General features: G+C 37.5%; 1 protein-coding gene across 1 annotated transcript; it reads left to right on the forward strand.

Moving 5' to 3' along the window:
- The first annotated feature begins 1,563 nt into the window (after positions 1–1,563).
- Positions 1,564–26,452, forward strand: LOC137655841 (uncharacterized). The gene is made up of 10 exons (XM_068390022.1): positions 1,564–1,874; positions 2,340–2,499; positions 5,113–5,236; positions 6,278–6,454; positions 15,244–15,352; positions 16,476–16,554; positions 16,873–17,039; positions 20,477–20,615; positions 22,414–22,503; positions 23,216–26,452. The coding sequence occupies exons 1-10, from the start codon at positions 1,667–1,669 to the stop codon at positions 23,382–23,384; spliced, it is 1,422 nt and encodes a 473-aa protein (XP_068246123.1). The 5' UTR covers positions 1,564–1,666; the 3' UTR covers positions 23,385–26,452.

A 26,452-nucleotide genomic window follows, 5' to 3' on the forward strand; every position in this document is an offset into this window, starting at 1 on the left:
TTTTTTCCTTTCCTCACTGGGCTATTTTCCCTGTTGGAGCCCCCGGGCTTGTAGCATCCTGCTTTTCCAAATAGGGTTGTAGCTTAGCAAGTAGTAATAATAATAATAATAATAATGATAATAATAATAATAATAATACCACCTTAATATGGTGTCCTCTTTACTTCATTATTTCAAATTCAAAGAATACCTGGAAACAAAAACTAAAAGAATATTAAGCTGTTATTGTATGAAACATAACTTTAAGACCATAAAAAGAAAAAACTATCTTTTATATAAATAAAAATGTGGTTAAACAACACTTTATATCACTAACTAATACGTTACTTTCCAAACTATTCCCTACCATTGTTAGTTACCTAATTAACCTCACTCTTCTTTTACCCATCTTTCCCCTTACATATTACTGTATCTACAAGATGTGTATTGCACGTTAATATTTCTCTATAAAAGACTACAGTGTTGCTTATAGCCTTTGTGTGTGTGTTAGAGAGAGAGAGAGAGAGAGAGAGAGAGAGAGAGAGAGAGAGAGAGAGCAGTCCTTTAGAGATGTTGATTCATATTCTGTAAAGATCTGCGTCAATGACCTTAGGTGTCAGGATGCCAGAAAACATCAAATCAATCATTCAATCAATCCCGTAAAGAATCCCCCCGTCTCTCTCTCTCTCTCTCTCTCTCTCTCTCTCTCTCTCTCTCTCTCTCTCTCTCTCTCTCAGGTGAATTGATTAGTCATATCCACTTAATCGTTGTTCAGTCCTAAGCAAAGATATTTTCTCTCTCTCTCTCTCTCTCTCTCTCTCTCTCTCTCTCTCTCTCTCTCTCTCTCTCTCTCTCTCTCTCTCTCTGTAATTTGTACTCCAGACAAAAGTCAGACCTAACACAAAGATATCTTAGGACCAAAATGGCATCAAAGCCACCAGACAATAGGAAGTCTTGAAATAACAAACGGCTGAAAACCAGGACTGAAAAAAAAATATGATTTTAAATGGCTGGCAGACATTTTCCGTTCCCCATTGTGTATAAAATATAAAATTTTAAATGGCTGTCAGACATTATCCTTTCCCCATTGTGTGTAAAATATAATGAAAATTTAATTGGCTCAGACATTATCCCTTCCCCATTGTGTATAAAATATTTAAATGGCTGTCAGACATTATCCTTTCCCCATTGTGTATGTAATATAAAAATTTAAATGGCTGTCAGACATTATCCTTTCCCCATTGTGTATGAAATATAAAAATTTAAATGGCTATCAGACATTATCCTTTCCCCATTGTGTGTAAAATATAATAAAAATTTAAATGGCTGAGACATTATCCTTTCCCCATTGTGTGTAAAATATAAAAATTTAAATGGTTCAGACATTATCCTTTCCCCATTGTGTATGAAATGTCAAACATTATCCTTTCCCCATTATGTATAAAATATAAAAATTTAAATGGCTGTCAGACATTATCCGTACCCCATTATGTATGAAATATAAAAATTTAAATGGCTGTCAGACATCCATTCCCCATTGTGTATCTAATACTGCATTGATAACATCTTTTTATTTTCTTTCAGATCTCGAAAAGGTGAACGCGCACCATCTTCTGAAAACCAAATAATGTTGTAGCTCTGGGTGATTCAAAAAGAAACCGAATCGAGAAGATAACATATATTCAAAATGCAGAGGCTAAGGAGAAGTTTGGCGTGCCTGAGTGCCTTTGTAGTCTTGGTGAATTGTGCCGAATTCGACGACCCCTACAATTACGACTACAGCTACGGAGACAACAACTTCCACTATGACTACCCCACTGGCCGTGAGGTTAGGAAGCCACTGCAGGCTGAGAGTCGAGTGGCTGATGTGGATAATCATCTAACTGCCGATAGACGTGAGTTTTATGTTTTTCTTTTCAATCTTATCTCTGTATCATAACTCAGCTCCATGATTTGCCCGATGTCGTTGATATACTTGTCAGCTATGTCTGATGATGTACCTGCTGTGGTATTAATCCTTTTTATGAGTATTATGAAGGTCAATATTATCAGCCAGTATTTCTGTCTAGTTATCAATGGCTCGTTTGTTGTCCATTTTGTACTCTAGTCAATAATGATTAATATTATTAGCTTCCTTTATTTCTGTTATTGTAGTTTATATTGTTATGTTATATTTGTCAGTATACCTATCGAGTTACAGAATAGCTCCTCTAATAACAACCTTACCTGCTTATATGATTGCCTTGTAGTCTAAATTATTAATGCCTACAGGCACTGGGAAATTGCAGCATATTGGAGATGATATTGACATTTTATCAGCCTGAAAAGTTTTTAATTGAATAAAATACTCTCCATTGCAGAAGTTAGCGATTTCAACGGCTATGTGTTGCCCTTATGTTGCCCGGAAGGTCAGGTTTCGGACCCCCACAAGAGATGCTCCAGTCCTCCTGAAACCTGGAGCTGGAGACCGAGGCTGTCTGGGGAGCCCGGTGCACAGTTTTACTACAAGGGGTTCCCACGGTGAGTTTTGGTTCATTCCATCGTTTTAAGTGAATAGGGATTTTTTGGGCTCAGCCATGTCGTCCTGATGGAAGGTTCCTTTAGGCAGCTTTCTAAGGGATATTTAGTTTTTGGTTTGCTTCAAAATCCGTTTATTTATGTGTGATTCATTCAGTCGTTTTCAAGCAAATGGGTTTTTTCATTCATTCTGTCGTTTTTAAACGAATCAGATTTTTTCTGTATGATTCATTCCATCGTTTGTAAGAGCATAGGTGCTTTTTGCATGTTGCTCTACATGAAAATATGTAAGTGCAAAGACTTAACTATACAGAAATTAAGTTGTCGTCATGTTAGGTTAAGTTGTATTATTAGTAATAATTATATTATATAAGATCAAGTATGGAGAACAGAGATTTCAACTACTTAATAATGATATTTTATATAAAATATAGGAGACAAAGGTTTCCCTAATCTTACGTGGCTATCGATATTCTTAAATGATAAAAATCATAGTACAGTAATACTGTAATGATAAAATATCATAGTGGTTTCTTAGTTTCTTTATCATTGTTTTTGTCTAAATTTCCCTATTTATTGGAAGGATTACCAGTACTAATAGTAATGAAAATATATATGGAGATATGAATATAAAAAATTTTATGAATTTTGTGGCCTGATTGGTAACGTCTGTCTGGTGTTTGCCAGACGGGGGTTCGAGTCCCGCTCAGACTCGTTAATGCCTTACCATCCTTGTGAGCTAAGGCTGGGGGATTTGGGTCTATCTGCTGAGTCATCAGTAGCCACTGCCTGGCCCTCCCTGGTCCTAGCTTGGGTGGAGAGGAGGCTTGGGCGCTGATCATATAATATATAGTCAGTCTCTAGGGCATTGTCCTGATTGCTAGGGCAATGTACTGTCCCTTGCCTCTGCCATTCATGAGTGACCTTTAAACCTTTAAATGACAAACATAAGGTCATCCAGAAAAGCACCCATAGAGTGCAGACCTCCGCCACAACAGTTTATTTCTTGAAACCGGCTTGCCTTTCCCAGAATCAATTTAGACCGTAGGCATATTTGAAGTCTGTGTGACAACCATGTGCGAACTTGGGGTTAAGGTTAGGGCTGATTCGGTCAACCTTTTGCTCGACCTTGACCTTGACATTTGACTGAGGACTTTCAAAATTGACTCGCTTCCATGCTTCAACATAACTAATTCTTGAAAGTTTCACTAGTCTATTGAGTAAAATTGTGGTCAGGAAGATTTCACAAACAAACAGACAAACAGGGGCAAAAACACAACCTCCTTCCAGCTTCGTTTGCCGAGGTAATGATTAACGTTTGAGTATCGATTCAAATGATTTTTTAAGAATTTTGAAGACTCATATTTTTATCTGAAAACGGAGCTCGTAAACAAGAAATAGTTACTATGCATACTATAATATACAGTATTAAATCTAAGATTTTGGTAAAATCTTGTGAATTCTGTAGAATTATACGTACATTTGTTGTCTGCTGAATCTCCACCGACAATTTATTGAAAGTCATAGGTTTGAAATACAACGCCCCAAAACTCAAAAATATAATTAATAGTTATATGGCATTGGATCCTCCCTTAACAAGATATTTTCATTGCCAACATTTCTTTTACCTCATTAAAAGGTCTAGGTGCCATTCTTTACAGTATGTATAAGACATAACTGATCTGATTCATCTTTAATTGTTCCATAGGAGGGTAGAGCCATCAGTGAACCTCATATTGGGGTTTTATTTGATTTGAAGTATTTTTTTATATGGTTTATTTTATATTTTAATGTTTAAAAGTGTTTCAAGGTTAAAGTTGTTTCTTATTCCTACTGTAAAACATAATTTCTAATTGCAAAAGTAAGAACAGGTAATGGAACTGGAAGGTAAAAACATTGCTACTGACATTTTAAGGTCAGAGTATAGTTAAAATATAATTATGATGATAACAACAATGAAAACAACAAAGTTGGAAGATAAAAACAAAAGCTACATAGCATTTTCAAACAAGGTAATATTAGTGTCTGTAGAGTTGAACAAATAGAGATTGATTGGGTCCACATTAATTCATGATTCGTAGGGGAAGGCACAGATCACAGAATACCAATTGGTCTTAATTGGATGGTAAAGTGAATACTGTACACCGAGACACAGATCTCTGTCTAGTCATGTTACTCTAGAGAAGTATTTTAACAAATACTGGTATTGAAGCAGTAGAATTATATGCATATTATGTATAAGTCCTCTCTGATATGTTTTGAGACTTTCACAGGCTGTGAAATTGAATTTAAAATTATTTCTCAGTTTACTGATAAGTTTCATGACTTTTGCAACAACTCTCTCCTTATAACTTTCCTGTTAACTTGGGAACTGAATTTATATTTAATGTTGAATTTACCATCACATTTATAACTGAATTTATATTTAATGTTGAATTTACCATCACATTTATAACTGAATTTATATTTAATGTTGAATTTACCATCACATTTATAACTGAATTTATATTTAATGTTGAATTTACCATCACAGTTAACAGGCCTGGAAAAAGGATACTAACTCTTGAAATTGCTTATTGGAGAATTTTTATTATTGATACTTTCTTTCCCCCATAGCTGCAAGAAAGGTGAACCAGTCCCCATATACCAGAAGGAAGTACTCTTTGATGACCTAGATGCATTTGTACCTCGTTACATCCATCCTGACTATGTTCCACCCAACAAGTACTGTATTACAAAGGTAGAGTAAATGGTAGTTCTGTAATTCTCCGACGAGGGGAAACGCAGTTTAATGAGGAACTGTAGTGCAAGCACAAATCGAAACATCATCTTCATCCAATCATCCAATCACCTTTATTTTAACTTTACAGAACCTGATGATGGACAAATTGTCCGAAACGTTGTAATAAAGGTGATTGGATGAAGATGATGTTTCGATTTGTGCTTGCACTACAGTTCCTCATTAAAAGGTAGAGTATCGTTAGAATGAACATTATATGCATCTTAATGTACAGTAGAGATTCAATGTAGTGTCTTCTTTCAGAGTAGTTCATTGGTTCATTGGTCAGTCCTGCTACAGCATTACTTTGATGGTTACCCTAAGCTACAAGTTCATTTAATAAATTACATTTGAGCTATTGTTAAGGTTTAGACTGGATCATACTAAAATAGGTTTGCAGACTTTAATTTATAAAGTCAGATTACAGTGTTGTAAATATGTAAATGAAAAATTATAGTAAGCAGACTTCTGTACTTATTTTGGTAGAAAGTCCTATCTCACAAAAACAAAAGATTGCAGTCATAAGTATTCTACTGTATAAATAGTCTATGCAAGTAACCATTCTCACTAAAATCCTTTAAGTGAGAGACATGCAAATTATGTAAGTAAACAACCAAATATTTTTTATATGGTAAACTGAGTATGGTATATGTTGAAAGAATTGATTACGGTATGTACAACACTAGTACTTGCTGCCTTTACCGTTGACACTTTATGTTTAAATATCTAATCTCGCATCACTGCACTCTTTGTAAGGCAGAAGTATATTTCATGTGATGTGAAATAATCCCTTTACATTTTAAAGTTTGTGTGGACACACTACTTTACAGTATAGTACATATCAAGTTATTTTATCCAATCATTGAGAAGAAAATCTTCAATGTAACCTTATTCCAATTACGTTAACCTACAGTATATGTATTGTGGAACTTTACTTTGTATCCTTGATTTAGATATTGATAAACCAACCCATATAGTTCATGGCTTCTGGATGTTCTTCAGGTTTTTGACGACACCGACGAAGAAACCTGTGAAATGCACCAAACAAAAGTTTACATCTGTGTGGAGGAAAGAGAAGAAGATCCTGGACTTTACTGGACAGCAGTGGCAGTGGCTCACCTCCTCTTAGTCCTCACATTAATTGCTTTCTTCTTCATCAGAGACCTGAGATGTTTGCAGGTTGGTGTCGTCTATTTTATGTTTTGTGGTTAATGATGATGAGGGTAAACCTTTTTGTTATGGAGATATAGTAATGAAGTAAAATTCCTGTTTTTATAAATGCCTTAAGCATCTCATTGTAGAGAATGTAATGCTGTTCTGACAATAAAACACACTTCATAATTTTAACCACCAACAAATGTCAAGTTTCAAATCTGTATTTTTCAATATTTAACTTAGCCGGTGATTATAATAGCTGCAACTCTGTTGCTCGACAGAAAACTCTAAGGTAAAATTCGCCAGCGATCGCTACACAGGTTGCGGTTGTGCCCAACAGCGCCATCTGTCGTCCAGATACCCAGTACTCAATGTAAACAAAGAACTCAATTTTCTCTCTGTCGTGCTACCGACAAGACGTACTTATTCGCTGTTGCTAAACTGGATTTGTTTTCACAACTAATTGGTGAAGTACATTATTCTAGTTTTGAGCTTTCGCTGTGCAGGCTTTCTCTTCACAAATCCTTGAACTCTTTTTGATTACGGATTCTTTGTTGATGACTTTTTGATAGTTTTTGAATTCCCCTTTGACCAATTCAAAATGGCTGACCCTTCACAAGTCCCAAAATTTAGGAAGTGCAATGCTAGGGACTGTTCAAGGCGTCTTCCGAAGGCCTCTATCGACCCTCACACTGTTTGTTCCAATTGTCGGGATAAAACCTGTCAATTGGAAGATCGATGTGAGGAGTGCGTTGGGCTTTCGGAATTCGATTTTATCGAATTCCAAAAGTATACACGTAGGCTAGAGAGAGATAGAGTTAGGAGAAGTTCCTCTCGTTCTATTGACATTTCCTCTCCTCATGCCCCACAACCTATTCCTTCCCCTGTAGTGGTTGCTCCTAATCCCCCTTCTGGCACTCAGGAACCTTCGATGGCTGATGTGATGCGTGCCATCCAAGCTCTGGGTGAGAGAGTTGAGTCCCTGGCTAGTGACCGTAATCAGCTCATGGCGGATGTGAAGGAGCTGAAGTGTAAAAGTGCAGTGGGAAGTGTTAAAGTGAGTGATAGTGTTGTGGATAGTGTTGCGCTTTAGGGTTCGTCTGTTCGTGCCTGTCGTCCTCCTAGTCCGGGACCTCTTGCAAGCTCCCAAGTCCAGGGGAGAAGCAATGTCGTACGACAAATGGGTTCGAGAGGCTTTAATCAGCGAACAGACGTTCCCTCCGTGGTATCGGGCGTATCTACTCAAGATCGCCCCTGCCTAACAAAGACGAGAGAGCCCATTTATACCTCGTCTTCGGAAGGTGTTTCTCGCAAGAAACCATGGACCAAGGTCTCCCGACCGTTAAAGCGCAAGTCGGTCCCTTCCGCACAAGTCCAATGGCCCAGCTGTAGCCACTGGGTCAGTTCGGACTCGCTGCAGTCATTCGATGACTGCTCACCTCCTAAGAGAGGCAAAGCGGTACCGCTTCAGACAGTTACACCGTCTGTCGCCGCACCTGCTCCTGTAGACCCTAAGTGGTCTTTACTGCAAGACATGCAGTCTCAGCTAACGTCGCTTATGCAGGACTTTCGTGCGGAGAAGGTTGCTGCCGCACCAGCTAGTGCAGCTCCTTGCCTACAACCACCCACACGATTGGTTGTGCGTCCTGGGGACGCTGAGGTAACCTTCTCACGCACTCCAGTTGAGAGAGTTCCGCCACCCATGCGTTCCAGTGTGATCTGCCAGCCGCATGTTGACGTTCAGCGACGCACGGAGGTATCCGTTGACGTTCGTGAGGTTCAACAACCGTCAGAGTTGTTTTGTTTTGACGCGGTGCGTCAACCTCCGCAACCCAGTGTGGTTGCCACTGCTCACCCACATCAGTCTAGACAGTCTGGAGTAGACGCTGTGCGTCCCCGCGCTGCTATGGTTGTTGCCAGCTCACAGACTGGGCAGCAGTTCCATGACGTTGCGTCCGGCTCAGTCACGCATGCACCCGTGCGACCGGACTCAGCTAACCAGCCGTTACCCACTCCGTTGCCGTTCCCTCATCAGTTCTCGGATGAGGGACTTTCTGATGATGATGGTGCTGCACACGTAGATGAACCGCATTCAGAACTGGACGAGCCTAAGTCTACGCAACCCTCTTTGGACTTTAGGAAAGTTTTGGCCCTGTTCAAAGAGATGTTTCCGGACCAGTTTGTGTCTGTGGCTCCGCGCTCTCCTCCGTCAGAGTTTGTGTTAGGCATGCCGTCAACCACTCCTGCCTTTACTAGACTCGTCCTCGCACGCTCGTCCAAGAGAGCTTTACGAGTGATAGGAGAATGGCTGCAGTCCAAAAAGAGTTTAGGGAAGACAGCCTTTACGTTTCCCCCTGCTAGACTCTCTTCTAGATCGAGCGTCTAGTATGCCACGGGAGAAGTTCTCGGCTTGGGAGTTCCTGCCTCTGCCCAGGGCGACTTCTCAAGTCTTGTAGACTCTCCCCGCCGCCTAGCCATGAGACGCTCAAAGATATGTTGGTCATCTTCGGACCTGGACCACCTTTTGAAAGGTATATTTAGAGCCTTCGAGGTTTTTAACTTTTTAGACTGGTGTCTAGGAGCTCTAAGCAGAAAGATCTCTCCGATAGAGAAGGAGACTTCCTTGCTCATTATGTCCTGCATGGACAAGGCCGTACGTGATGGGTCTAATGAGCTTGCTGCATCTTTTGTGTCCGGAGTCCTTAAGAAGCGTGAGAACCTATGCTCATTCCTTTCAGCTGGAGTTACACCATGCCAGAGATCCGAACTTCTGTTTGCTCCTCTTTCCAAGTGCCTTTTTTCGGAGGACCTGATTAAGGAGATTGCCGCTTCTTTGATACAGAAGGATACTCACGATCTTGTTGCGTCCTCTGCTCGCAAAGCCACCCCTTTGCCTACCTTGTCAGCTAGACCAAGGATGGACACTCCAGCGTCCCGTTTTATTCCGCCCTTTCGTGGCAGAGCCTCCAGCAGAGGAGGTGCTGGTGCCGAAGGGAGACGTGGAAAGAAGAAAGGAACCAAGTCCTTTAAGGGCAGAGTCTGACTGCCAGCTTCTTCAGACAGCAGTGGGAGCCAGACTCAAGAACTTCTGGCAGACCTGGGAAAAGAGAGGCGCAGATGCACAATCTGTGAAGTTGCTCAGAGAGGGGTACAAGATCCCGTTTGTACGAAAACCCCCTCTAGCAACGTCTCCCATCGATCTCTCTCCCAGGTACAGAGAGGAAGACAAGAGACGAGCATTGAAACAGGAAGTGTCTCTCTTACTAGAGAAGGGAGCGGTAGTCAAAGTCCTGGACCATCAAACCCCGGGATTCTACAGCCGTCTCTTCTTGGTGTCAAAGAAGACAGGAGGGTGGAGGCCGGTGCTAGACGTCAGTGCGCTGAATGTCTTTGTCACAAAGCAGACGTTCTCCATGGAGACCACAAAGTCGGTTCTAGCAACGGTCAGAAGGGAAGACTGGATGGTCTCGTTAGACCTAAGGGACGCCTACTTCCACGTCCCCATCCACCCGGACTCCCAACCTTTTCTGAGATTCGTTTTCGAAAAGGTTGTCTACCAGTTTCAAGCCCTGTGCTTTGGCCTAAGCACAGCTCCTCTTGTGTTTACGAGGCTGATGAGGAATGTAGCCAAATTCCTTCATTTAGCGGACATCCGAGCCTCCCTCTATTTGGACGACTGGCTTCTCAGAGCTTCTTCCAGTCGTCGCTGTCTGAAGGATCTAAAGTGGACTCTAGATCTGACCAAGGAATTGTGTCTCCTTGTCAATATGGAAAAGTCACAAGTGGTCCCATCCCAAACTATTGTATATTTAGGGATGGAGATTCACAGTCTAGCTTTTCGGGCTTTTCCGTCGGCCCCCAGAACAAGCCAAGCCCAGTTATGCATCCAGAACATGCTGAAGAAGGAACGATGTTCAGTCAGGAAGTGGATGAGTCTGATAGGGACGCTATCATCCCTGGAACAGTTCGTGTCATTAGGAAGACTACACCTCCGTCCTCTTCAATATCACCTAGCTGTTTACTGGAAAAAGGACAAGACGCTAGAAGCGGTCTCGATCCCCATTTCCGAGAAGATGAAGTCTTGCCTGACATGGTGGATGGACAGTATCAGCCTCAGAGAGGGTCTGCCCCTGGCTGTTCAGACTCCCAACCACGTTCTCTTCTCGGACGCATCGGACGTAGGCTGGGGCGCGACATTAGACGGTCGGGAATGCTCGGGAATATGGAACTCGAGTCAAAGGACAATGCATATCAACTGCAAGGAGCTACTGGCAGTTCATATGGCCTTGAAAAGCTTCAAGTCTCTCCTTCAAGGCAAAGTGGTGGAGGTGAACTCGGACAACACCACGGCTTTGGCGTACATCTCCAAGCAAGGAGGGACCCACTCACTGACGTTGTACGAGATCGCAAGGGACCTCCTCACCTGGTCAAAAGGTCTAAACATTTCGCTAGTAACGAGGTTCATCCAAGGCAACTTGAATGTCATGGCAGATTGTCTCAGTCGGAAGGGACAAATCATTCCAACAGAATGGACCCTCCACAAGGATGTATGCAAGAGACTTTGGGCCACCTGGGGCCAGCCAACCATAGATCTCTTCGCAACCTCGATGACCAAGAGGCTCCCAATATATTGCTCACCAATCCCGGACCCAGCAGCAGTTCATATAGATGCCTTTCTCCTAGATTGGTCACATCTAGACCTATATGCATTCCCTCCGTTCAAGATTGTCAACAAGGTACTGCAGAAGTTCGCCTCTCACGAAGGGACAAGGTTGACGCTAGTTGCTCCCCTCTGGCCCGCGAGAGAATGGTTCACCGAGGTACTTCGATGGCTAGTAGACGTTCCCAGAACTCTTCCTCTAAGGGTGGACCTTCTACGTCAGCCACACGTAAAGAAGGTACACCAAGGCCTCCACGCTCTTCGTCTGACTGCCTTCAGACTATCGAAAGACTCTCGAGAGCTAGAGGCTTTTCGAAGGAGGCAGCCAGAGCGATTGCTAGAGCAAGGAGAACATCCACCCTTAGAGTCTACCAATCGAAGTGGGAAGTCTTCCGAAACTGGTGCAAGTCAGTATCTGTATCCTCGACCAGTACCTCTGTAACTCAAATAGCTGACTTCCTCTTATACCTGAGGAAAGAACGATCTCTTTCAGCTCCCACTATCAAGGGTTACAGAAGCATGTTGGCATCAGTCTTCCGTCACAGAGGCTTAGATCTTTCCAACAATAAAGATCTACAGGACCTCCTTAAGTCTTTTGAGACCACGAAGGAGCGTCGTTTGGTTACACCTGGTTGGAATTTAGACGTGGTACTAAGATTCCTCATGTCAGACAGGTTCGAGCCGCTACAATCAGCCTCCCTAAAAGATCTCACCTTAAAGACTCTTTTCCTGGTATGCTTAGCCACAGCTAAAAGAGTCAGTGAGATTCATGCCTTCAGCAAGAACATCGGATTTTCATCTGAAACGGCTACATGTTCTCTACAACTTGGTTTTCTAGCCAAAAACGAGCTGCCTTCTCGACCTTGGCCGAAATCGTTCGATATTCCAAGCTTATCGAATATGGTTGGAAATGAACTAGAAAGAGTCTTATGCCCTGTGAGAGCTCTTAAGTTCTATTTAAAACGAACTAAACCTTTACGAGGCCTGTCTGAAGCTTTATGGTGTTCAGTTAAGAAACCATCTTTGCCTATGTCAAAGAATGCTTTATCCTATTTTATCAGACTGTTAATACGAGAAGCTCATTCCCATCTGAGTGAGGAAGACCAAGCTTTGCTGAAGGTAAGGACACACGAAGTTAGAGCTGTCGCAACTTCCGTGGCCTTTAAACAAAATAGATCTCTGCGAAGTATAATGGACGCAACCTATTGGAGAAGCAAGTCAGTGTTCGCGTCTTTTTATCTTAAGGATGTCCAGTCTCTTTACGAGGACTGCTACACTCTGGGACCATTCGTAGCAGCGAGTGCAGTAGTGGGTGAGGGCTCAACCACTACAATTCCCTAATTCCATAACCTTTTTAATCTTTCTCTTGAAATGTTTTTATTGTTGTTTTTGGGTTGTCCGGAAGGCTAAGAAGCCTTTCGCATCCTGGTTGATTTGGCGGGTGGTCAAAGTCATTTCTTGAGAAGCGCCTAGATTAGGGGTTTTGATGAGGTCCTGTTGTATGGGTTGCAACCCTTGATACTTCAGATCCTAGGGGTCGATCAGCATCCTAAGAGGATCGCGAGGCTCCGTAAGGAAGACGTACTTAAAAAGGCAGAGTAATTGTTCAAGTCGACTTCCTTACCAGGTACCTATTTATTTTGTTTTTGTTATTTTGATAACTTCTAAAATGAAATAAAAATTCTTAGCTCATAATAATGTAAACATATTTTGCTGGTCTCTACCCACCCCCCTGGGTGTGAATCAGCTATTATAATCACCAGCTAAGTTAAATATTGAAAAATGTTATTTTGATAATAAAATAAATTTTTGAATATACTTACCCGGTGATTATAAATTAAAGGACCCTCCCTTCCTCCCCAATAGAGACGCAGTGGAACGAGGAGAAAATTGAGTTCTTTGTTTACATTGAGTACTGGGTATCTGGACGACAGATGGCGCTGTTGGGCACACCCGCAACCTGTGTAGCGATCGCTGGCGAATTTTACCTTAGAGTTTTCTGTCGAGCAACAGAGTTGCAGCTATTATAATCACCGGGTAAGTATATTCAAAAATTTATTTTATTATCAAAATAACATATTAATTTTGTGTGAGTTATAATTTTCAAATTATCCAATAGTTATTTTTTTAGCTTGTTGAATAGGATACAGTACCATGTATACAAATAAAATATCATACAGTACTGTATACAGTACTTTGATTGGACAAAACAGTGGTTGATTAGACAAAAGAATAAACTGTAGGCTAGTACTGTCGTACTACAGTATTTGTCAAATTTAATATACAGTACTTTCCTTCCGGGGGTGTTGATGCACTGGAATTTGAAGTAGATATTGACAAAGTAGTAAGACAAGAGTATCAGTAGCCTTAGTGAAGTGAGAAGATAGTATTCCATTACAGCGCAGTATTAAGCAGGTAAATTCCATTGGACAAGTATAAGGCCTGTACTTCTCTTGGTAGCAAAGACAAGAGCATTAGCAAATAAAATGGATGCAACTGTGAAATGTGACCATTGAATGTTATGTTTAATGGTCAGAGTGAGGTGGGATGAATGTATTACAAACAAGAATATTTCAGAGGTATGTAGTGTCCGTATACTGTGTGTGGAAAATAAACGTTCCTTCTCGTCTAACCATAGTTAACAGACAGACAGAGAGGCAGTTGTGTCTGTAATTCACTTCATTCTCGTCTAACTAGAGTTAACACACAGACAGAGAGGCAGTTTTGTCTGTAATTCACTTCATTCTCGTCTAACTAGAGTTAACACACAGAGAGACAATTGTCTATTTCGCTTCATTCTCGTCTAACTATAGTTAACAGACAGACAGAGAGGCAGTTGTGTCTGTAATTCTCTTCATTCTCGTCTAACTAGAGTTAACACAGAGAGACAATTGTCTATTTCGCTTCATTCTCGTCTAACTATAGTTAACAGACAGACAGAGAGGCAGTTGTGTCTGTAATTCACTTCATTCTCGTCTAACTAGAGTTAACAAACAGAGAGGCAGTTGTCTATTTCACTTCATTCTCGTCTAATCAAAGCTAACAGACCAACAGAGAGGCAGTTGTGCCTTTAATCCACTTTCTTTGAGTTGGTTGCAACATATGAAAGTGTAAGGGAAACTTAAAAAAATTAAAATTACTGGCGTTTGATAACTAAATACCATGGATTAAGACTGCTAGTAAAATTGTTAGTGGCAATGATGTATGGGGTACTTATAGTAAGAATGAATTCTTTGTTTAAAACATTAGACTTTGTGTTTTGTAAATGTGAAACTTTGTTGCTTGTGTGAACACCAAAGGGAAGTGGTTCATAATATTTGAATTTCTTGTAGTACATAATTCCATTTTTCATTTTGTCCATGATTACATTAGATATTATTAAAACATTTCATCATAAAAAAAGATTGGCTTTAAAGAATTATTTGATTGTATGGAGATGTATCTTCAATTTCATTTTTTTTCTATAAACCAAAATGCGAAGTCGTTGATGTTTGGTGGATTACAGAAATGATGTTAGAATTTGTACAGTTTAAAAGTTTTTGATTTTTTCATGGAGGAAAAATAAATTAGGAAACTGTAAACTACAGTATTCTTTAAAAGTAGTGTGATTGAGTTGAAAGATCGAAAATTTGTCTTGCTTGATAAGAAAGTTAGTAAGAAGATTAATGAATATGAAAGTGGCAGGGTGATGACATGTCTGAAGGCCCAGAAATTGTTGGAAAAGGCTATAGATGAAAACTTAACTTGATGGGGGTTTGGAAAGACAATAGAAGAGAAGGGAGAGAACTAATTTTGCATCTTGACTTTGTGAAAGCAGTTCCGGTAGGCCCTGCTGCTGCCTCCGATGCCTTAGATGACCGAGGAGGTAGCAGCAGTAGGGGACTCAGCATTATGAAGCTTCATCTGTGGTGGATAATGTGGGAGGGTGGGCTGTGGCACCCTAGCAGTACCAGCTGAACTCGGTTGAATCCCTTGTTAGGCTGGAGGAACGTAGAGAGTAGAGGTCCCCTTTTTTTGTTTTGTTTCATTTGTTGATGTCGGCTACCCCCCAAAATTGGGGGAAGTGCCTTGGTATATGTATGTATGTATGTAAAAGTGTATTTAAAAACATAAACGATAATGATTGATAAGTAATGTATTTCTTCTATTTCAGGGCCAGTATATGATATGTTTCCTCATATCTCTTCTTTTGTATAACATCTGCTTATTGCCAGGATCAGTTTTAACTTTAAACATCAGCTTTGTCTCTTGTGTATCTCTAGGTAAGTATTGAGAGAACCTTACTACTGTTTTTTAGATTTATTCAGTTTCTATTTGAAAATAGTGCCCATACTCTTGGATGAATATCAAAATAGTGGGTAAAATTATGGTAATGGTGCATATTATTTTCTTTAGACTGTTAATTATAAAGGGCTGTTTTGCCTAGTATGATGTTATTATGATTTTAGTTTTGCTTCACATGAAAGATTATTAGATTTAAAAGTTGGGTCATATTTAAGAAAAGTATATCAATTTAAGATTTAAAGCAAATACATTTGGGAAGTAGACCCTCTTTCAGACAATTAGAGATGAAAGTAATTGCTGCTTCAGCAGCATTCATTTAATGAAAAGAAAGCAATGTTTTTAATGATATTTCTTTTGAGAATAAAGGATTCCACAACTATTTGTAAGTATCTCTTCATTCAAAAGAGGATGGAAGTATTTGGTCATTTGATCTAATCTTATTTTACTGTGAAATTACAGTACAAAATAGAAGGACAGGAGTAATGCATTAAGGATTTAACTCAAACCATCACAAGAACTGTAAATCTACAGGGTTGTTGTGGCCTGATTGGTAACAACTCTGCCTGGTGTTTGCCAGACGGGCGTTCGAGTCCCGCTCAGAATCGTTAGTGCCTTTAGTGTCTGCAACCTTACCATCCCTGTGAGCTAAGGTTGGGGGGTTTGGGGGAGCCTATAGGTCTATCTGTTGAGTCATCAGCAGCCATTGCCTGGCCCTCCCTGGTCCTAGCTTGGGTGGAGAGGGGGCTTGGGCGCTGATCATATAACATGTGGTCAGTCTCTAGGGCAATGTCACTGTCCCTTGCCTCTGCCATTCATGAGCGACCTGTTTAAACCTTTAAACTCTGAAACTGTAATAGATCACCGAACCTGGAACTTTTACCTAGATTTTACGTACGATCTATTTCTGTATTTTCACAGTAAAATAAGAAAGAACAAATGATCGAATGTCTCTTATTTTGTATGATGAGATACTCAAAAACACTAGTGTAAAGCATATACAGTATCTCGTTAGATCCTGATATTCTTTAAAATACATTAAATCTGTTAGTTTTTTTTTTTTTTTTGCTATTGCATTCTTTAAATGTCTATTTTTTTTTTCAGGAGCTGTCAAATATTTCTTCTTCTGTGGTGTGATGCTTTGGTTTAATGTCATGTGCTTTGATATTTGGAGAACATTAAAGTGAGTTTGAATTGATTCGGTTACCCTGTAAACTGAAAAAATATATTAAGACTATGCCGTTTAGTGTCTGGATTTGTCTTGTTTGGTTCTTAATGGTTAAATATTTTTTCTTGAAAATTTTTGCATATTCTACTACAGTAGTAATTTATAATATTACTGGTTAAGAGATTTAGAATCTATATGCTGCTATGGTTACTTTCTAAATTGTTTTAATAAATTGTTGAACATCTCCAGGCATACTTCATTGTTTGAGATACAGTAAACTGTAGTACTCTATATTTGTTACCCCAATTAAACCTTTAAATTTTTTTTATTCAGGAATCGTCAAGATGTGGGATCCAGAAAACGCTTTCTTTTATATTCTATTTACACCTGGGTTATTGGAGCTGTTCTGACAACAGTTGTGTTAGTTTTACCATATGCAGCTGGAAAAGACAAAGATGGATCTCTTATGGAAACGGAAGGCGATAAGTGCAAGCTTAGAAGTAAGTTTTTTTATGGGAGATTTTTTCTCTTTTGATTGTCAGTGGCATTAACTATTTTTTTTTCATTATTGAGTCTGTACGTTGTTCTTATAATATTAATGTACTGTGCTTGTAATTTATCATATTCTTCAGTTATTTTAAGGAATAATTGAAATGGCAGTGCTTCTCACCTGTGTACTGTATATCCTTGAGGACTTACCCAGGAATCTAGGGATACTATCACCAGAGTGTTATTGGGTCCTTTGACTGGTCAGACAGTATTACATTGGATCCCTTTCTCTGGTTATGGCTCATTTTTCCTGTGCTTACACATAACCAAATAGTCTGGCCTCTTTCCAAATTCTCCTCTGTCCTCTTACACCTGACAACAATGAGGTTACCAAACAATTCTTCTTCACTCAAGGGGTTAACTACTGTACAAATTGTTTAGTGGCTACTTTCCTCTTGGAAGGGTAGAAGAGTGACTTCAGCTATGGTAAGTAGCTCTTCTTGGAGGAAGACCCTCCAAAATCAAGCCATTTTTCGTTAGTCTTGGGTAGTGCCATAGCCTCTGTCCCATGGTCTTCCGCTGTCTTGGCATAGAGTTCTCTTACTTGAGGATACAATGTGGCACATTACTCTATTTGTTTTCGCTACCTCTTGTTTTCTTTGAAATGGTGTGTAGGTCAGGCTTAATAGAAGGGCCATGGATGCCTGGTGGTTTAAGAGGTTGTCTTTGCCTTAGGTTTTTCTCTATCTTCCTCACAATTATTATTTTTCAAAACCATCCTCACTGCTCGCCATTCAGTTGAAGTGGCTATCCTGGAGGGTACTTAACCTTGGATGTTGTGTTGACTCCACCATGTTGACCAATTTTATCCAATTTTTTTATCTACTCTATGAGTTTTATCAGTGAATTTACATATATTTTTATGATACTTTTAATTCCTATCCTGTCTTGAGACATTTGAGTGAAATCCGGGACCAGTAGGTCCTAGACCTTACCAGTGTTGTTTATTTTATTGCAAAATTCGTGGTCGCATGCTAATAATCAAGACCTTACAGTTGCATCCAGACTGTATAATATTCTTTTATGCTCAGAAACACTGGTTTCTCAAATGAGGCACTCATCTGAACTCTCTATCACTGGATTTAGAAAGTCAGTAATTTTGAAATTGGATGCCATTCCTAGGACAAGGGGAATAGTGGTATATATCAGAACTGAGTACTCCGTTTCACATAATCCCTGCTACAAATGTGGATGTCATGAGATTCATGTTATAAAAGTTTGTCATAACAACTTCTATTTGTGTTGGATCTACCGTAATCCAGACGTTGATAATTCTATCTTCAATTGTCTTCTTACCATTATGGCTAAAATACAAGATGATGATTGAAAGGCTCCTTTAATTTTTTTTTGTGATTTCAATACTCACCATAGGGAGTGGTTAAATTTGGTTTCTCCTACTGATTGCTATGGCTTAAGAGCTTTTGACTTTGCTTCTGAATCAGGCTGTGGGTAAATCATAAGTGGAGGTACTCACCAGTCTGTTAACTGCGTGGACCTGGTATACATCAAATCGCCTGGCATTATAACAAGTGGAGCGAGCGAGTTCTCTTGTTGGGGCCTCTGATCGTGCTTTAATTTCATAAGTAGTGAAGACTGAGTGGTCTGTTCTTGATGAATCATAGTCATGGAAGATTTATATAAAATCTCAAGCAGACTTTAATGGCATTTTGAGTGGGTTTTTTTTCTACTTGAATTGGTCACAATTGAATAAGTTTTTAGCCTGTTGTTCTTTTGAATAAAAAACTGGTCAACATAATTGATAGGCATACAGGTATTCCTTCTTGTGTGCTAAAGTACCGAGTGAAAGACATAGTTTAGTGATGATTGTACTGTACATGTGCTTATTTGGAGAAGCAGGAGCCTCATTATCTTTGGAAGAGTAACAGATTTGATTTGACTTTGAATAACTATACTTAGTTAAGAGCTTTTGCTCAGAGAGTTTATGCTTCACCTGAAAAGGAATACAATTTAACCATAAAAGAAACCCTTTCTGGTACAACCATGAACATAAGTGGTGTGCTATCCTTAAATCTGCACTCTTTGATGTAGACATAACTGTTATTCCTTTACTTAAACCAGATGGCTCTGTCACTCACTATCCAAAGGAAAAGGTAACCCTTTTGACTGATGTGTTTGACAGTACTGTACGCATAGTATGTTTTCCTGGGGCTAAACTAACTTGTTTAGATTTTTGATCTCGTAAAATTAAAGCTCTTTTGATGGACCTGCATGCTTGTGTAGGTGTAGGCCTAAAAGGTATTTTTCCTTTGTTTCTTATAAAGACTGCAGATTTCTTAGCTCCTAAGTTATTTTATTTTCTTTAAGTTAGCTAGAAGAGGTTCTTTTAGCTGCTGTTGGAGAATTGTTAATGTTACTCCATTCTATAAATGTGTTTGAGGTAGCTCAAGTCAAGCTGATTACTGCCCGGTCACTATAACTCCCATATTATCTAAAGTTTTTGAATGTCTTTTGGCAAAATATCTAAATACTGTAGGTTTGCTGAAGGTAGTCATCTGTTCTTTTGTTGGCAATATAGCTTTTGTAAAGGCCTTGTAGAATGTGATGCCCTTCTTACAATCTCCAACGCTGTACAGAAATCCATTGATTGTGGTCAGGAAGTTCATATGAATTGCTTTAATTTTCCTCTGCCATCGTGTTAATCGTGAGGCCCTTGTTTTCAGACTCAAACTGTTGTGAGAAATTGCGTCTTTTCTTAGCATCATTATTGAATTTATAAGTAATAGATTGCAGAGTTTTGTTGTTGATGGGCACCATAGTGAGTATAGGAATGCAATACCTGGTGTTCCTCAGGGTAGTATTTTTGGCCAACTACTTTTCATACTATATACACATGACATAGGGTTTTGCTTAGAAAATAAGCTTTTTGCTTTTGCAGATGATGATATGTGTACTCTCTTTACATCAATTCCATCTCTTGAATGTAGATCTGGGGTGGCTAAATCCTTTAATAGAGTAAATTATGTGGCATGAAGATGAATCCTAATAAAACTCAAAAGTTTGATTGTAAATAGGTCAAGGACAGTGGCTCCTCAACATCTGTATCTCAGCATTGAAGTGTTTTTTTTAACTATGACTTAAAATTTTAGGTGTGATTCTTGATAGTCAATTTATTTATGAGAGACACATTTACCCTCTCTTCAATTGCACAAATAATATGGCTTGTTAAAAAAGTCTTTAAGATCACTTTGTTCTTCATCAGTGTTCAGTGTCTTAAAGAACCTAATTGTGCAAAAGAAAATAGTTGACAGACATTCTTTCTCTCTTAAGTAAATAATACTGAAGAATACAAAATAACTTGTTTAACCGTAATTAGCAAATCTTGATTCCTTAGTTCATGTGAAAAATATATTTATTTTTTATTTTTCAGCTGATATCAATATGATATTGCAACTTGTGGAGACTATTCTTATGATCGTAAACTTAGTCTTCCTCTCTCTTGCCACTTCTAATACCTGCAAGTACACTAAATTTGGCAATGGTTTACCACGCTGTGATGCAAATTTCTGGTGAGTAATTGTAGTCTAATTTATTGTAAAAATTTTATCTTTATAAATACCTGTACCAGTAACTTGGGTGGTATTTGCTATTTTTCCTTGTCTGCTTGGAAATATATTTTTATTTGAGTTATATTTGAATGAAATAAATCTTTTAAATTTCATCAGTGGGGTAGGCCTCGTTGGATATATTATAGTGAACTCTTAAGAATAGCCTTGTGTATCTAGGTTTGACTTAGAAATAGTTTTTCAGGCTGTCAATGATTATTATCACAGGTTAGAAATTGGTCAAAATAATATAATTAAAAGATAATGTATTCTCTGGTTTTCTTTGGGCTTTTGTTGGATAAGGTAATTTAAAGATAATGTATTCTCTGGTTTTCTTTGGGCTTTTGTTGGATAAGGTAATTTAAAGATAATGTATTCTCTGGTTTTCTTTGGGCTTTTGTTGGATAAGGTAATTTAAAGATAATGTATTTTCTGGTTTTCTTTGGGCTTTTGTTGGATAAGGTAATTTAAAGATAATGTCTTCTCTAGTTTTCTTTGGGATTTTGTTGGATAAGGGTAATCGCTTTTCATCCCCAAAACCATGGGTCTATAAATGATGTTTCAGCAACAGCAAAATTCTGCTAAGGCTGAACATTCCATATCCCAAAAGGGTCTTTCTCTCTAATTGTTTTCTTTTGTTCAAAATTCCTAACAATTATTGCCACCTTTGACAAGAAACAAAGAAGCCAAACTAAAAACATAGCCTCTTTGACGAAGATGATTAGTGTTTTCTGGTTGAATGACATTGACATATTGTGAGTTGCTCTTATTTGATAGATTTGATCCTATTTTGTAGAATTTTATATGTTATATCTTGACGTTGTATGCAAATGGTAGTTGTTTTTAGTAAAGGTTATTATGATTATTTTATTGTACCTACAAAAGTAGAGTTTGGTTCAATATATTATACAAATTATGTAGATGTTTATGTTATATCTTGACATCTTATGCGAATGGCAGTGTAGTTATTTTTAGTACAGTAAATGTAAATATGATTATTTGATTGTACCTACAAAAGTTGTCTTTTGTTCAATAAATTATTATACAAATGAAATACTAATTGAATGAGAAATTATTTTATTGACTAAAGTAACATAAGTCTAGTATTTGTGGCTTTGTTCCTGTTAAGAAAATCTTTGCAATTAAGACATATAAAAGGGAATGACCTATAATTCAGATAGGAATAAACTTCATTCAATTATTTTTGAAGTCACTAAAATTCACACAGATTTTTACAATATTTTCATACTTTTGTTTTGCATCTTTTAGGGAGTGAAGTCTGTCTAGTCTCATGGTAAGCTTAGACCGGAATATTTAGCATAATGTAGAAGAGAGTAGATAGACCAAACAATTTTTTATTACTGTATAATAATGGAAGTAATGTATGTTTATTAGAGATTTGTATTAACCTTTGAAACAATATTGTGACAGATTATTTTTTTTTAGTTTGTCATTTTGTAAAAGTGAAAAAAAATTGGCTTTCCCTAATTTTTGTAATTGTTTTTTCCTTAGTTACTGATCTGTTTTCTTTAGTTAATGATCTGCTACAATTCTATTTAGTGTTTCATGCTTGTGGAATTATAACATAGTGTCGACTTTCTCTCTGTATTAAAACACTCATAGTTTAACTTTTAAATTGGTTTCTGAGTGTTGTTCTTGTTGAAATATCTCAAAATTTTTACTTGATTAACCACGCTCTTCAAGTTTTTTGTCATATTTTTTCTTATGTCTAATTTCTACATGTTTTTTCCTTTGTTTTCAGTCTGAAGCAGGGATGGAAGTTGTACCTAATAATGATTGTACACACACTTATTGATGTTCCAGATGATATTTTAGAGATCAGAGTTGTTGAGTAAGTATTAAATAAAATATTCTCTTTTGTATCTTACAATCTTGAGCTATGTGTTGATAATAGTTTGTTTTAATCCAAGATAAGAATATGCCCTTGTGAAGTCTGCATGATTTAGTCACACTACTCAAATAAAGTGTGGACTAGGTTAGTGTCACATAGTATTTTTAGAATTTGTATAGAAAAGGGAAAATTTAGAATACAGCTGTATTAAAAAAAAGGGAAATTGCTTCCAGAATTTGTTGCGTAACCTTCATTAGTATGAAGTTGAGAATTTCTTATTTAATGGCAGCATTTTGTTTCCAAGTATGAATCAGAGAATTTCTTAGCTTAAGCACAGCATTCTTGTTAGACAAACAAAAGATTATTATATAATACAGTAACTTGATTTGAGTAACCTTGAAGATCTGTATTGCAGAGCATCATTTGTTCCTAGTTTTTAAAGGTCTTCATATGAAGGAATGCACAGCTTTTATATATTTGTTTCAAAATGGCTTTCATAATTTCCATGATTAGATATGTTTAATTTTAGACTTCTTCCAAAAACTCTTTTATTTTTTATTTTTTTTTTGCATAAACTTATGATACAGGCATTAGGTAATACAGTACTTCAGTTATTTTTTCCTATTACATTTTGTTGAATATTTTAATTATTTTTTTTCCATTACATTTGGTGTTGGAGTTGCATAATTTTATTTATTCTCATTTTCAACAGTTTGTGGAGGTACATACTGATAGAGTCTGTGGCGATCTTCGCAGTGTTTGCATACAGGAAGTTTGTTCTCAAAGCCTTGTATCAGTGCCTATGCCGCAGGCCCTGCTACCCACCAGATGAGGAATCATCCGCAATGCCAGAGAAACATCAGCTCACGACAATGCAGTAAAACTGATGAAGAACTCTGGGTTGCATTCAGTTAATGAAATGAGTAGTGATATTTTTATATTACACATATTGATGTCAGATGAATGGGCTCGCAAAAAGGTGAACCTTGTCTGGCATATTTGATTCGTCTCCCCGGAGGAATCCGTACGCTTTGATGGGCTCAGCTGTGATGATACAGTGTCATGTGTAATATTTTGCTCACTTGTGTAAACTGGAGAAAGGGAGTTGCTTTTGCAGTCAGTACTGTTAAAGATGATGAGGAACAATAGGTTTATGAGTTGGGTATTATGTTTTGGGAGGGAGAAAATTCTTACATGAGTATTTCATTTTGTAATTTTACTCTTTAGAATATCCTTTTTTTTCTTTATAATACTGGCAGGAGGCAGAATGGCTTGTGGTGGGAGCCCAAACTATTATTTGAGCATTGAGGAGTCTTAATGCTTTACTCTATCATTTATCATCAGTTTTACACGGCCATTAATGAATATTTCCGAAATGTTTGCTCCAGTCAATCAATACATGTAATAAAGGCATTTGTAGATATCAATTATTAAACAGTACTAGTGCCATAAAAACTTTACATGCTGAGAACAACAACTTTATGCTATGTAAAGTGTTTTTAACTATATGACCCATGAAACTAATGTTTTGGTTTTTATAGTAACTGTTGTTTGTATTTTGTAATGGCCTAGAGTATGTTTGTGTGAAGTAAGAAGGTAACACTTAATTTTATTTTTCTTTTGAATTTTTTGAAGGGTAGAATTGTGTTATGTTCCCGTTTCCTGCGTCATATGAAAACATTTGGTTTTGTGTATTTTAAAGATATTAGAAAGCTAAAGATGGCTAATTTTTCTGATGTGAAGTTAAACTGCTAAGATGAATGTTCTGCACATTAGTGAAGCATTTTTCAAGCAGATATTTATTAGATTACGATAAGCAAATTTAAAGGCCAGCGGGGCTGTAAAGATATCTCTTTTAGAAAGAATATGTTAAAGGGATATATGAAGCAGTATTTGTAAAGGTTAATATGCTTTCATAGAAAGCTAAAACATAACCTTCATGTTATATATTTTTTTATTTTCCACATGTAGCACAACTTCACATATTAAAGATCCTTTCTTTCAGTTGCAAAAACAAATTTATTTTTCTAGTTTATATGTACGAGATTTTTTAGCAGTAGTGATCATTCAAGTACTGTACTTTATTATATTTTACATTTTACTTTATCTGGAAAATACTGCAAGATATTTAAACGTATTTGATTTTTTCACAGTACAGTACTAATTTTTAAGAGCTACAAATTTCTAGAACGTTTTGTAATTTCCTTTTCTTGTGGAAAGCAGTATTTTTAAACAAGGGTGTTTGTGTACAGTAAATCAAAGGTTTTGCTCTCAGGCACTTTATGTAAGTGTAGGTCTATATACTATCAGCAGTGATAAGTCTTACTGTTATTTATTTCGTCAAAAAATGTGAAAATGAACATTTACTGCATACACTATTACAATATTGGTTGCTTTCAGAGTAAACATTGAAGCTATAGAAGTAAAATATTCCTTTGAGTTTTAATCATATTCATGGAAGTTATCTTATTTTCTGTATTTTGTTAAGTTGTGCCGTAAAATGCTCAACATTATTTTTAAGTGTTCTTTATATACTGGTTCCTGTATTGTTATGTCCATTGTATTTTTATTACTTCTAATGGAGAAGTATGCTGACCTTAGGAGCTGTGCCAAACTACATATGTGATATGCAAAAAAAATGTGGAGTTCTTTCGTTGTCTGTGGCCAAATAATGGAAGAAGAGTTATTTTCTATTTTAGTCCAGTATTGGAATGAAAAGAAGTAGAACGTCATGATTTGTTATTTGTAATTTATATACAGACTATCCTGGTTTTGAGTCTACAAATGTCAATTTAAAAGTTTATGGCCTAATGAATAGATTTTCTTATTTTTTTTTTTTTTTATGTACCACATCATCTTTAATTCATTACTCATTTTAGATGTGTTGGGAAACACGTGTTATTGAAAGAGAACCATCCACGTTTCCTGTGAAAAAGGCTGATTACTGATAGAGAATTGTTAGTTTTTTGCTATTGGTTTACTGGGCATCAATTTCAAAATATCAAAAGTGCCTTTTGAACTGAAGATCCGTCAACAGCAAATAAGGAGATTCAGATTTTAGAAGCATATTAAAAGACCAAATCCTTTTGTTTTGTAATGTTAATCGTAGCTTTGCCCAGAGAGGTGGTGTTAGTAGTCAACAGGTACAGTTGTTACCGTCATAGGTTCTACTATGATTGGACTTGGTAGAAAAATGTTAAAATCCCAATGAAAATGTCATTCATTGCAGAGGTTTGATTACTAAGTTGTGAAGTACATGTTAGGCAAAGCTAGTTTAAGAATATTTGTTATTTGTGTGCTTTTGATGGCACCCATTCAGGTCACACCTGAAATTATTAAAATGTAGGAAACCCATTTCCTCTTCGTTCAAGGAAAGAAAAAAAAAAAAAACCCCTGCTTTTTGCCTTACCGCACAAGCTGCTGTTTTCAGAGTAAGGTGACCGTATCCATATTATTAGATTACTGAAGTCTTGAGTAGACACCGTGAGAGGTTGATGTGTGGCCTGTTCTCTGTGCGGTATTGTCATCAGTTGTTTCGAGATTGGTAACAATACAAGACAGCAGGAGTACCATTGCATTAGTTGTTTGAGGAAGGAGGAGGTTCCTTCAATCACAAACAGTAATGTATTAAGTAAATGTCCTGTTCATAATGTTTTTAACTATTTTGTAACCAGACAGGCTTATTCCTAGAATGCTTTCCATGCATTTATATTTATATAAGGAAAAGTTCTTATGCTTTGGGATTTCAATTATATTTGTCAAATATGTCATTTTACCTCTTTTTGTATTGAGTTTCTGGAGCTGTATTAATTTTTTTACAAGTTGTGTATGTTTTGATAAGATTTTTTTGTATATAAATGATGAAGCAGGATGGTCACAATTTTTTTTTTTCATTTTGTATAGTATTCCAAACTGTATTTTGGGAAATTGAATATTGTCATTGAAGATA

The sequence above is a fragment of the Palaemon carinicauda genome, chromosome 16 (genome assembly GCF_036898095.1).
Source record: "Palaemon carinicauda isolate YSFRI2023 chromosome 16, ASM3689809v2, whole genome shotgun sequence".
NCBI classification, from domain to species: Eukaryota; Metazoa; Arthropoda; class Malacostraca; order Decapoda; family Palaemonidae; genus Palaemon; species Palaemon carinicauda.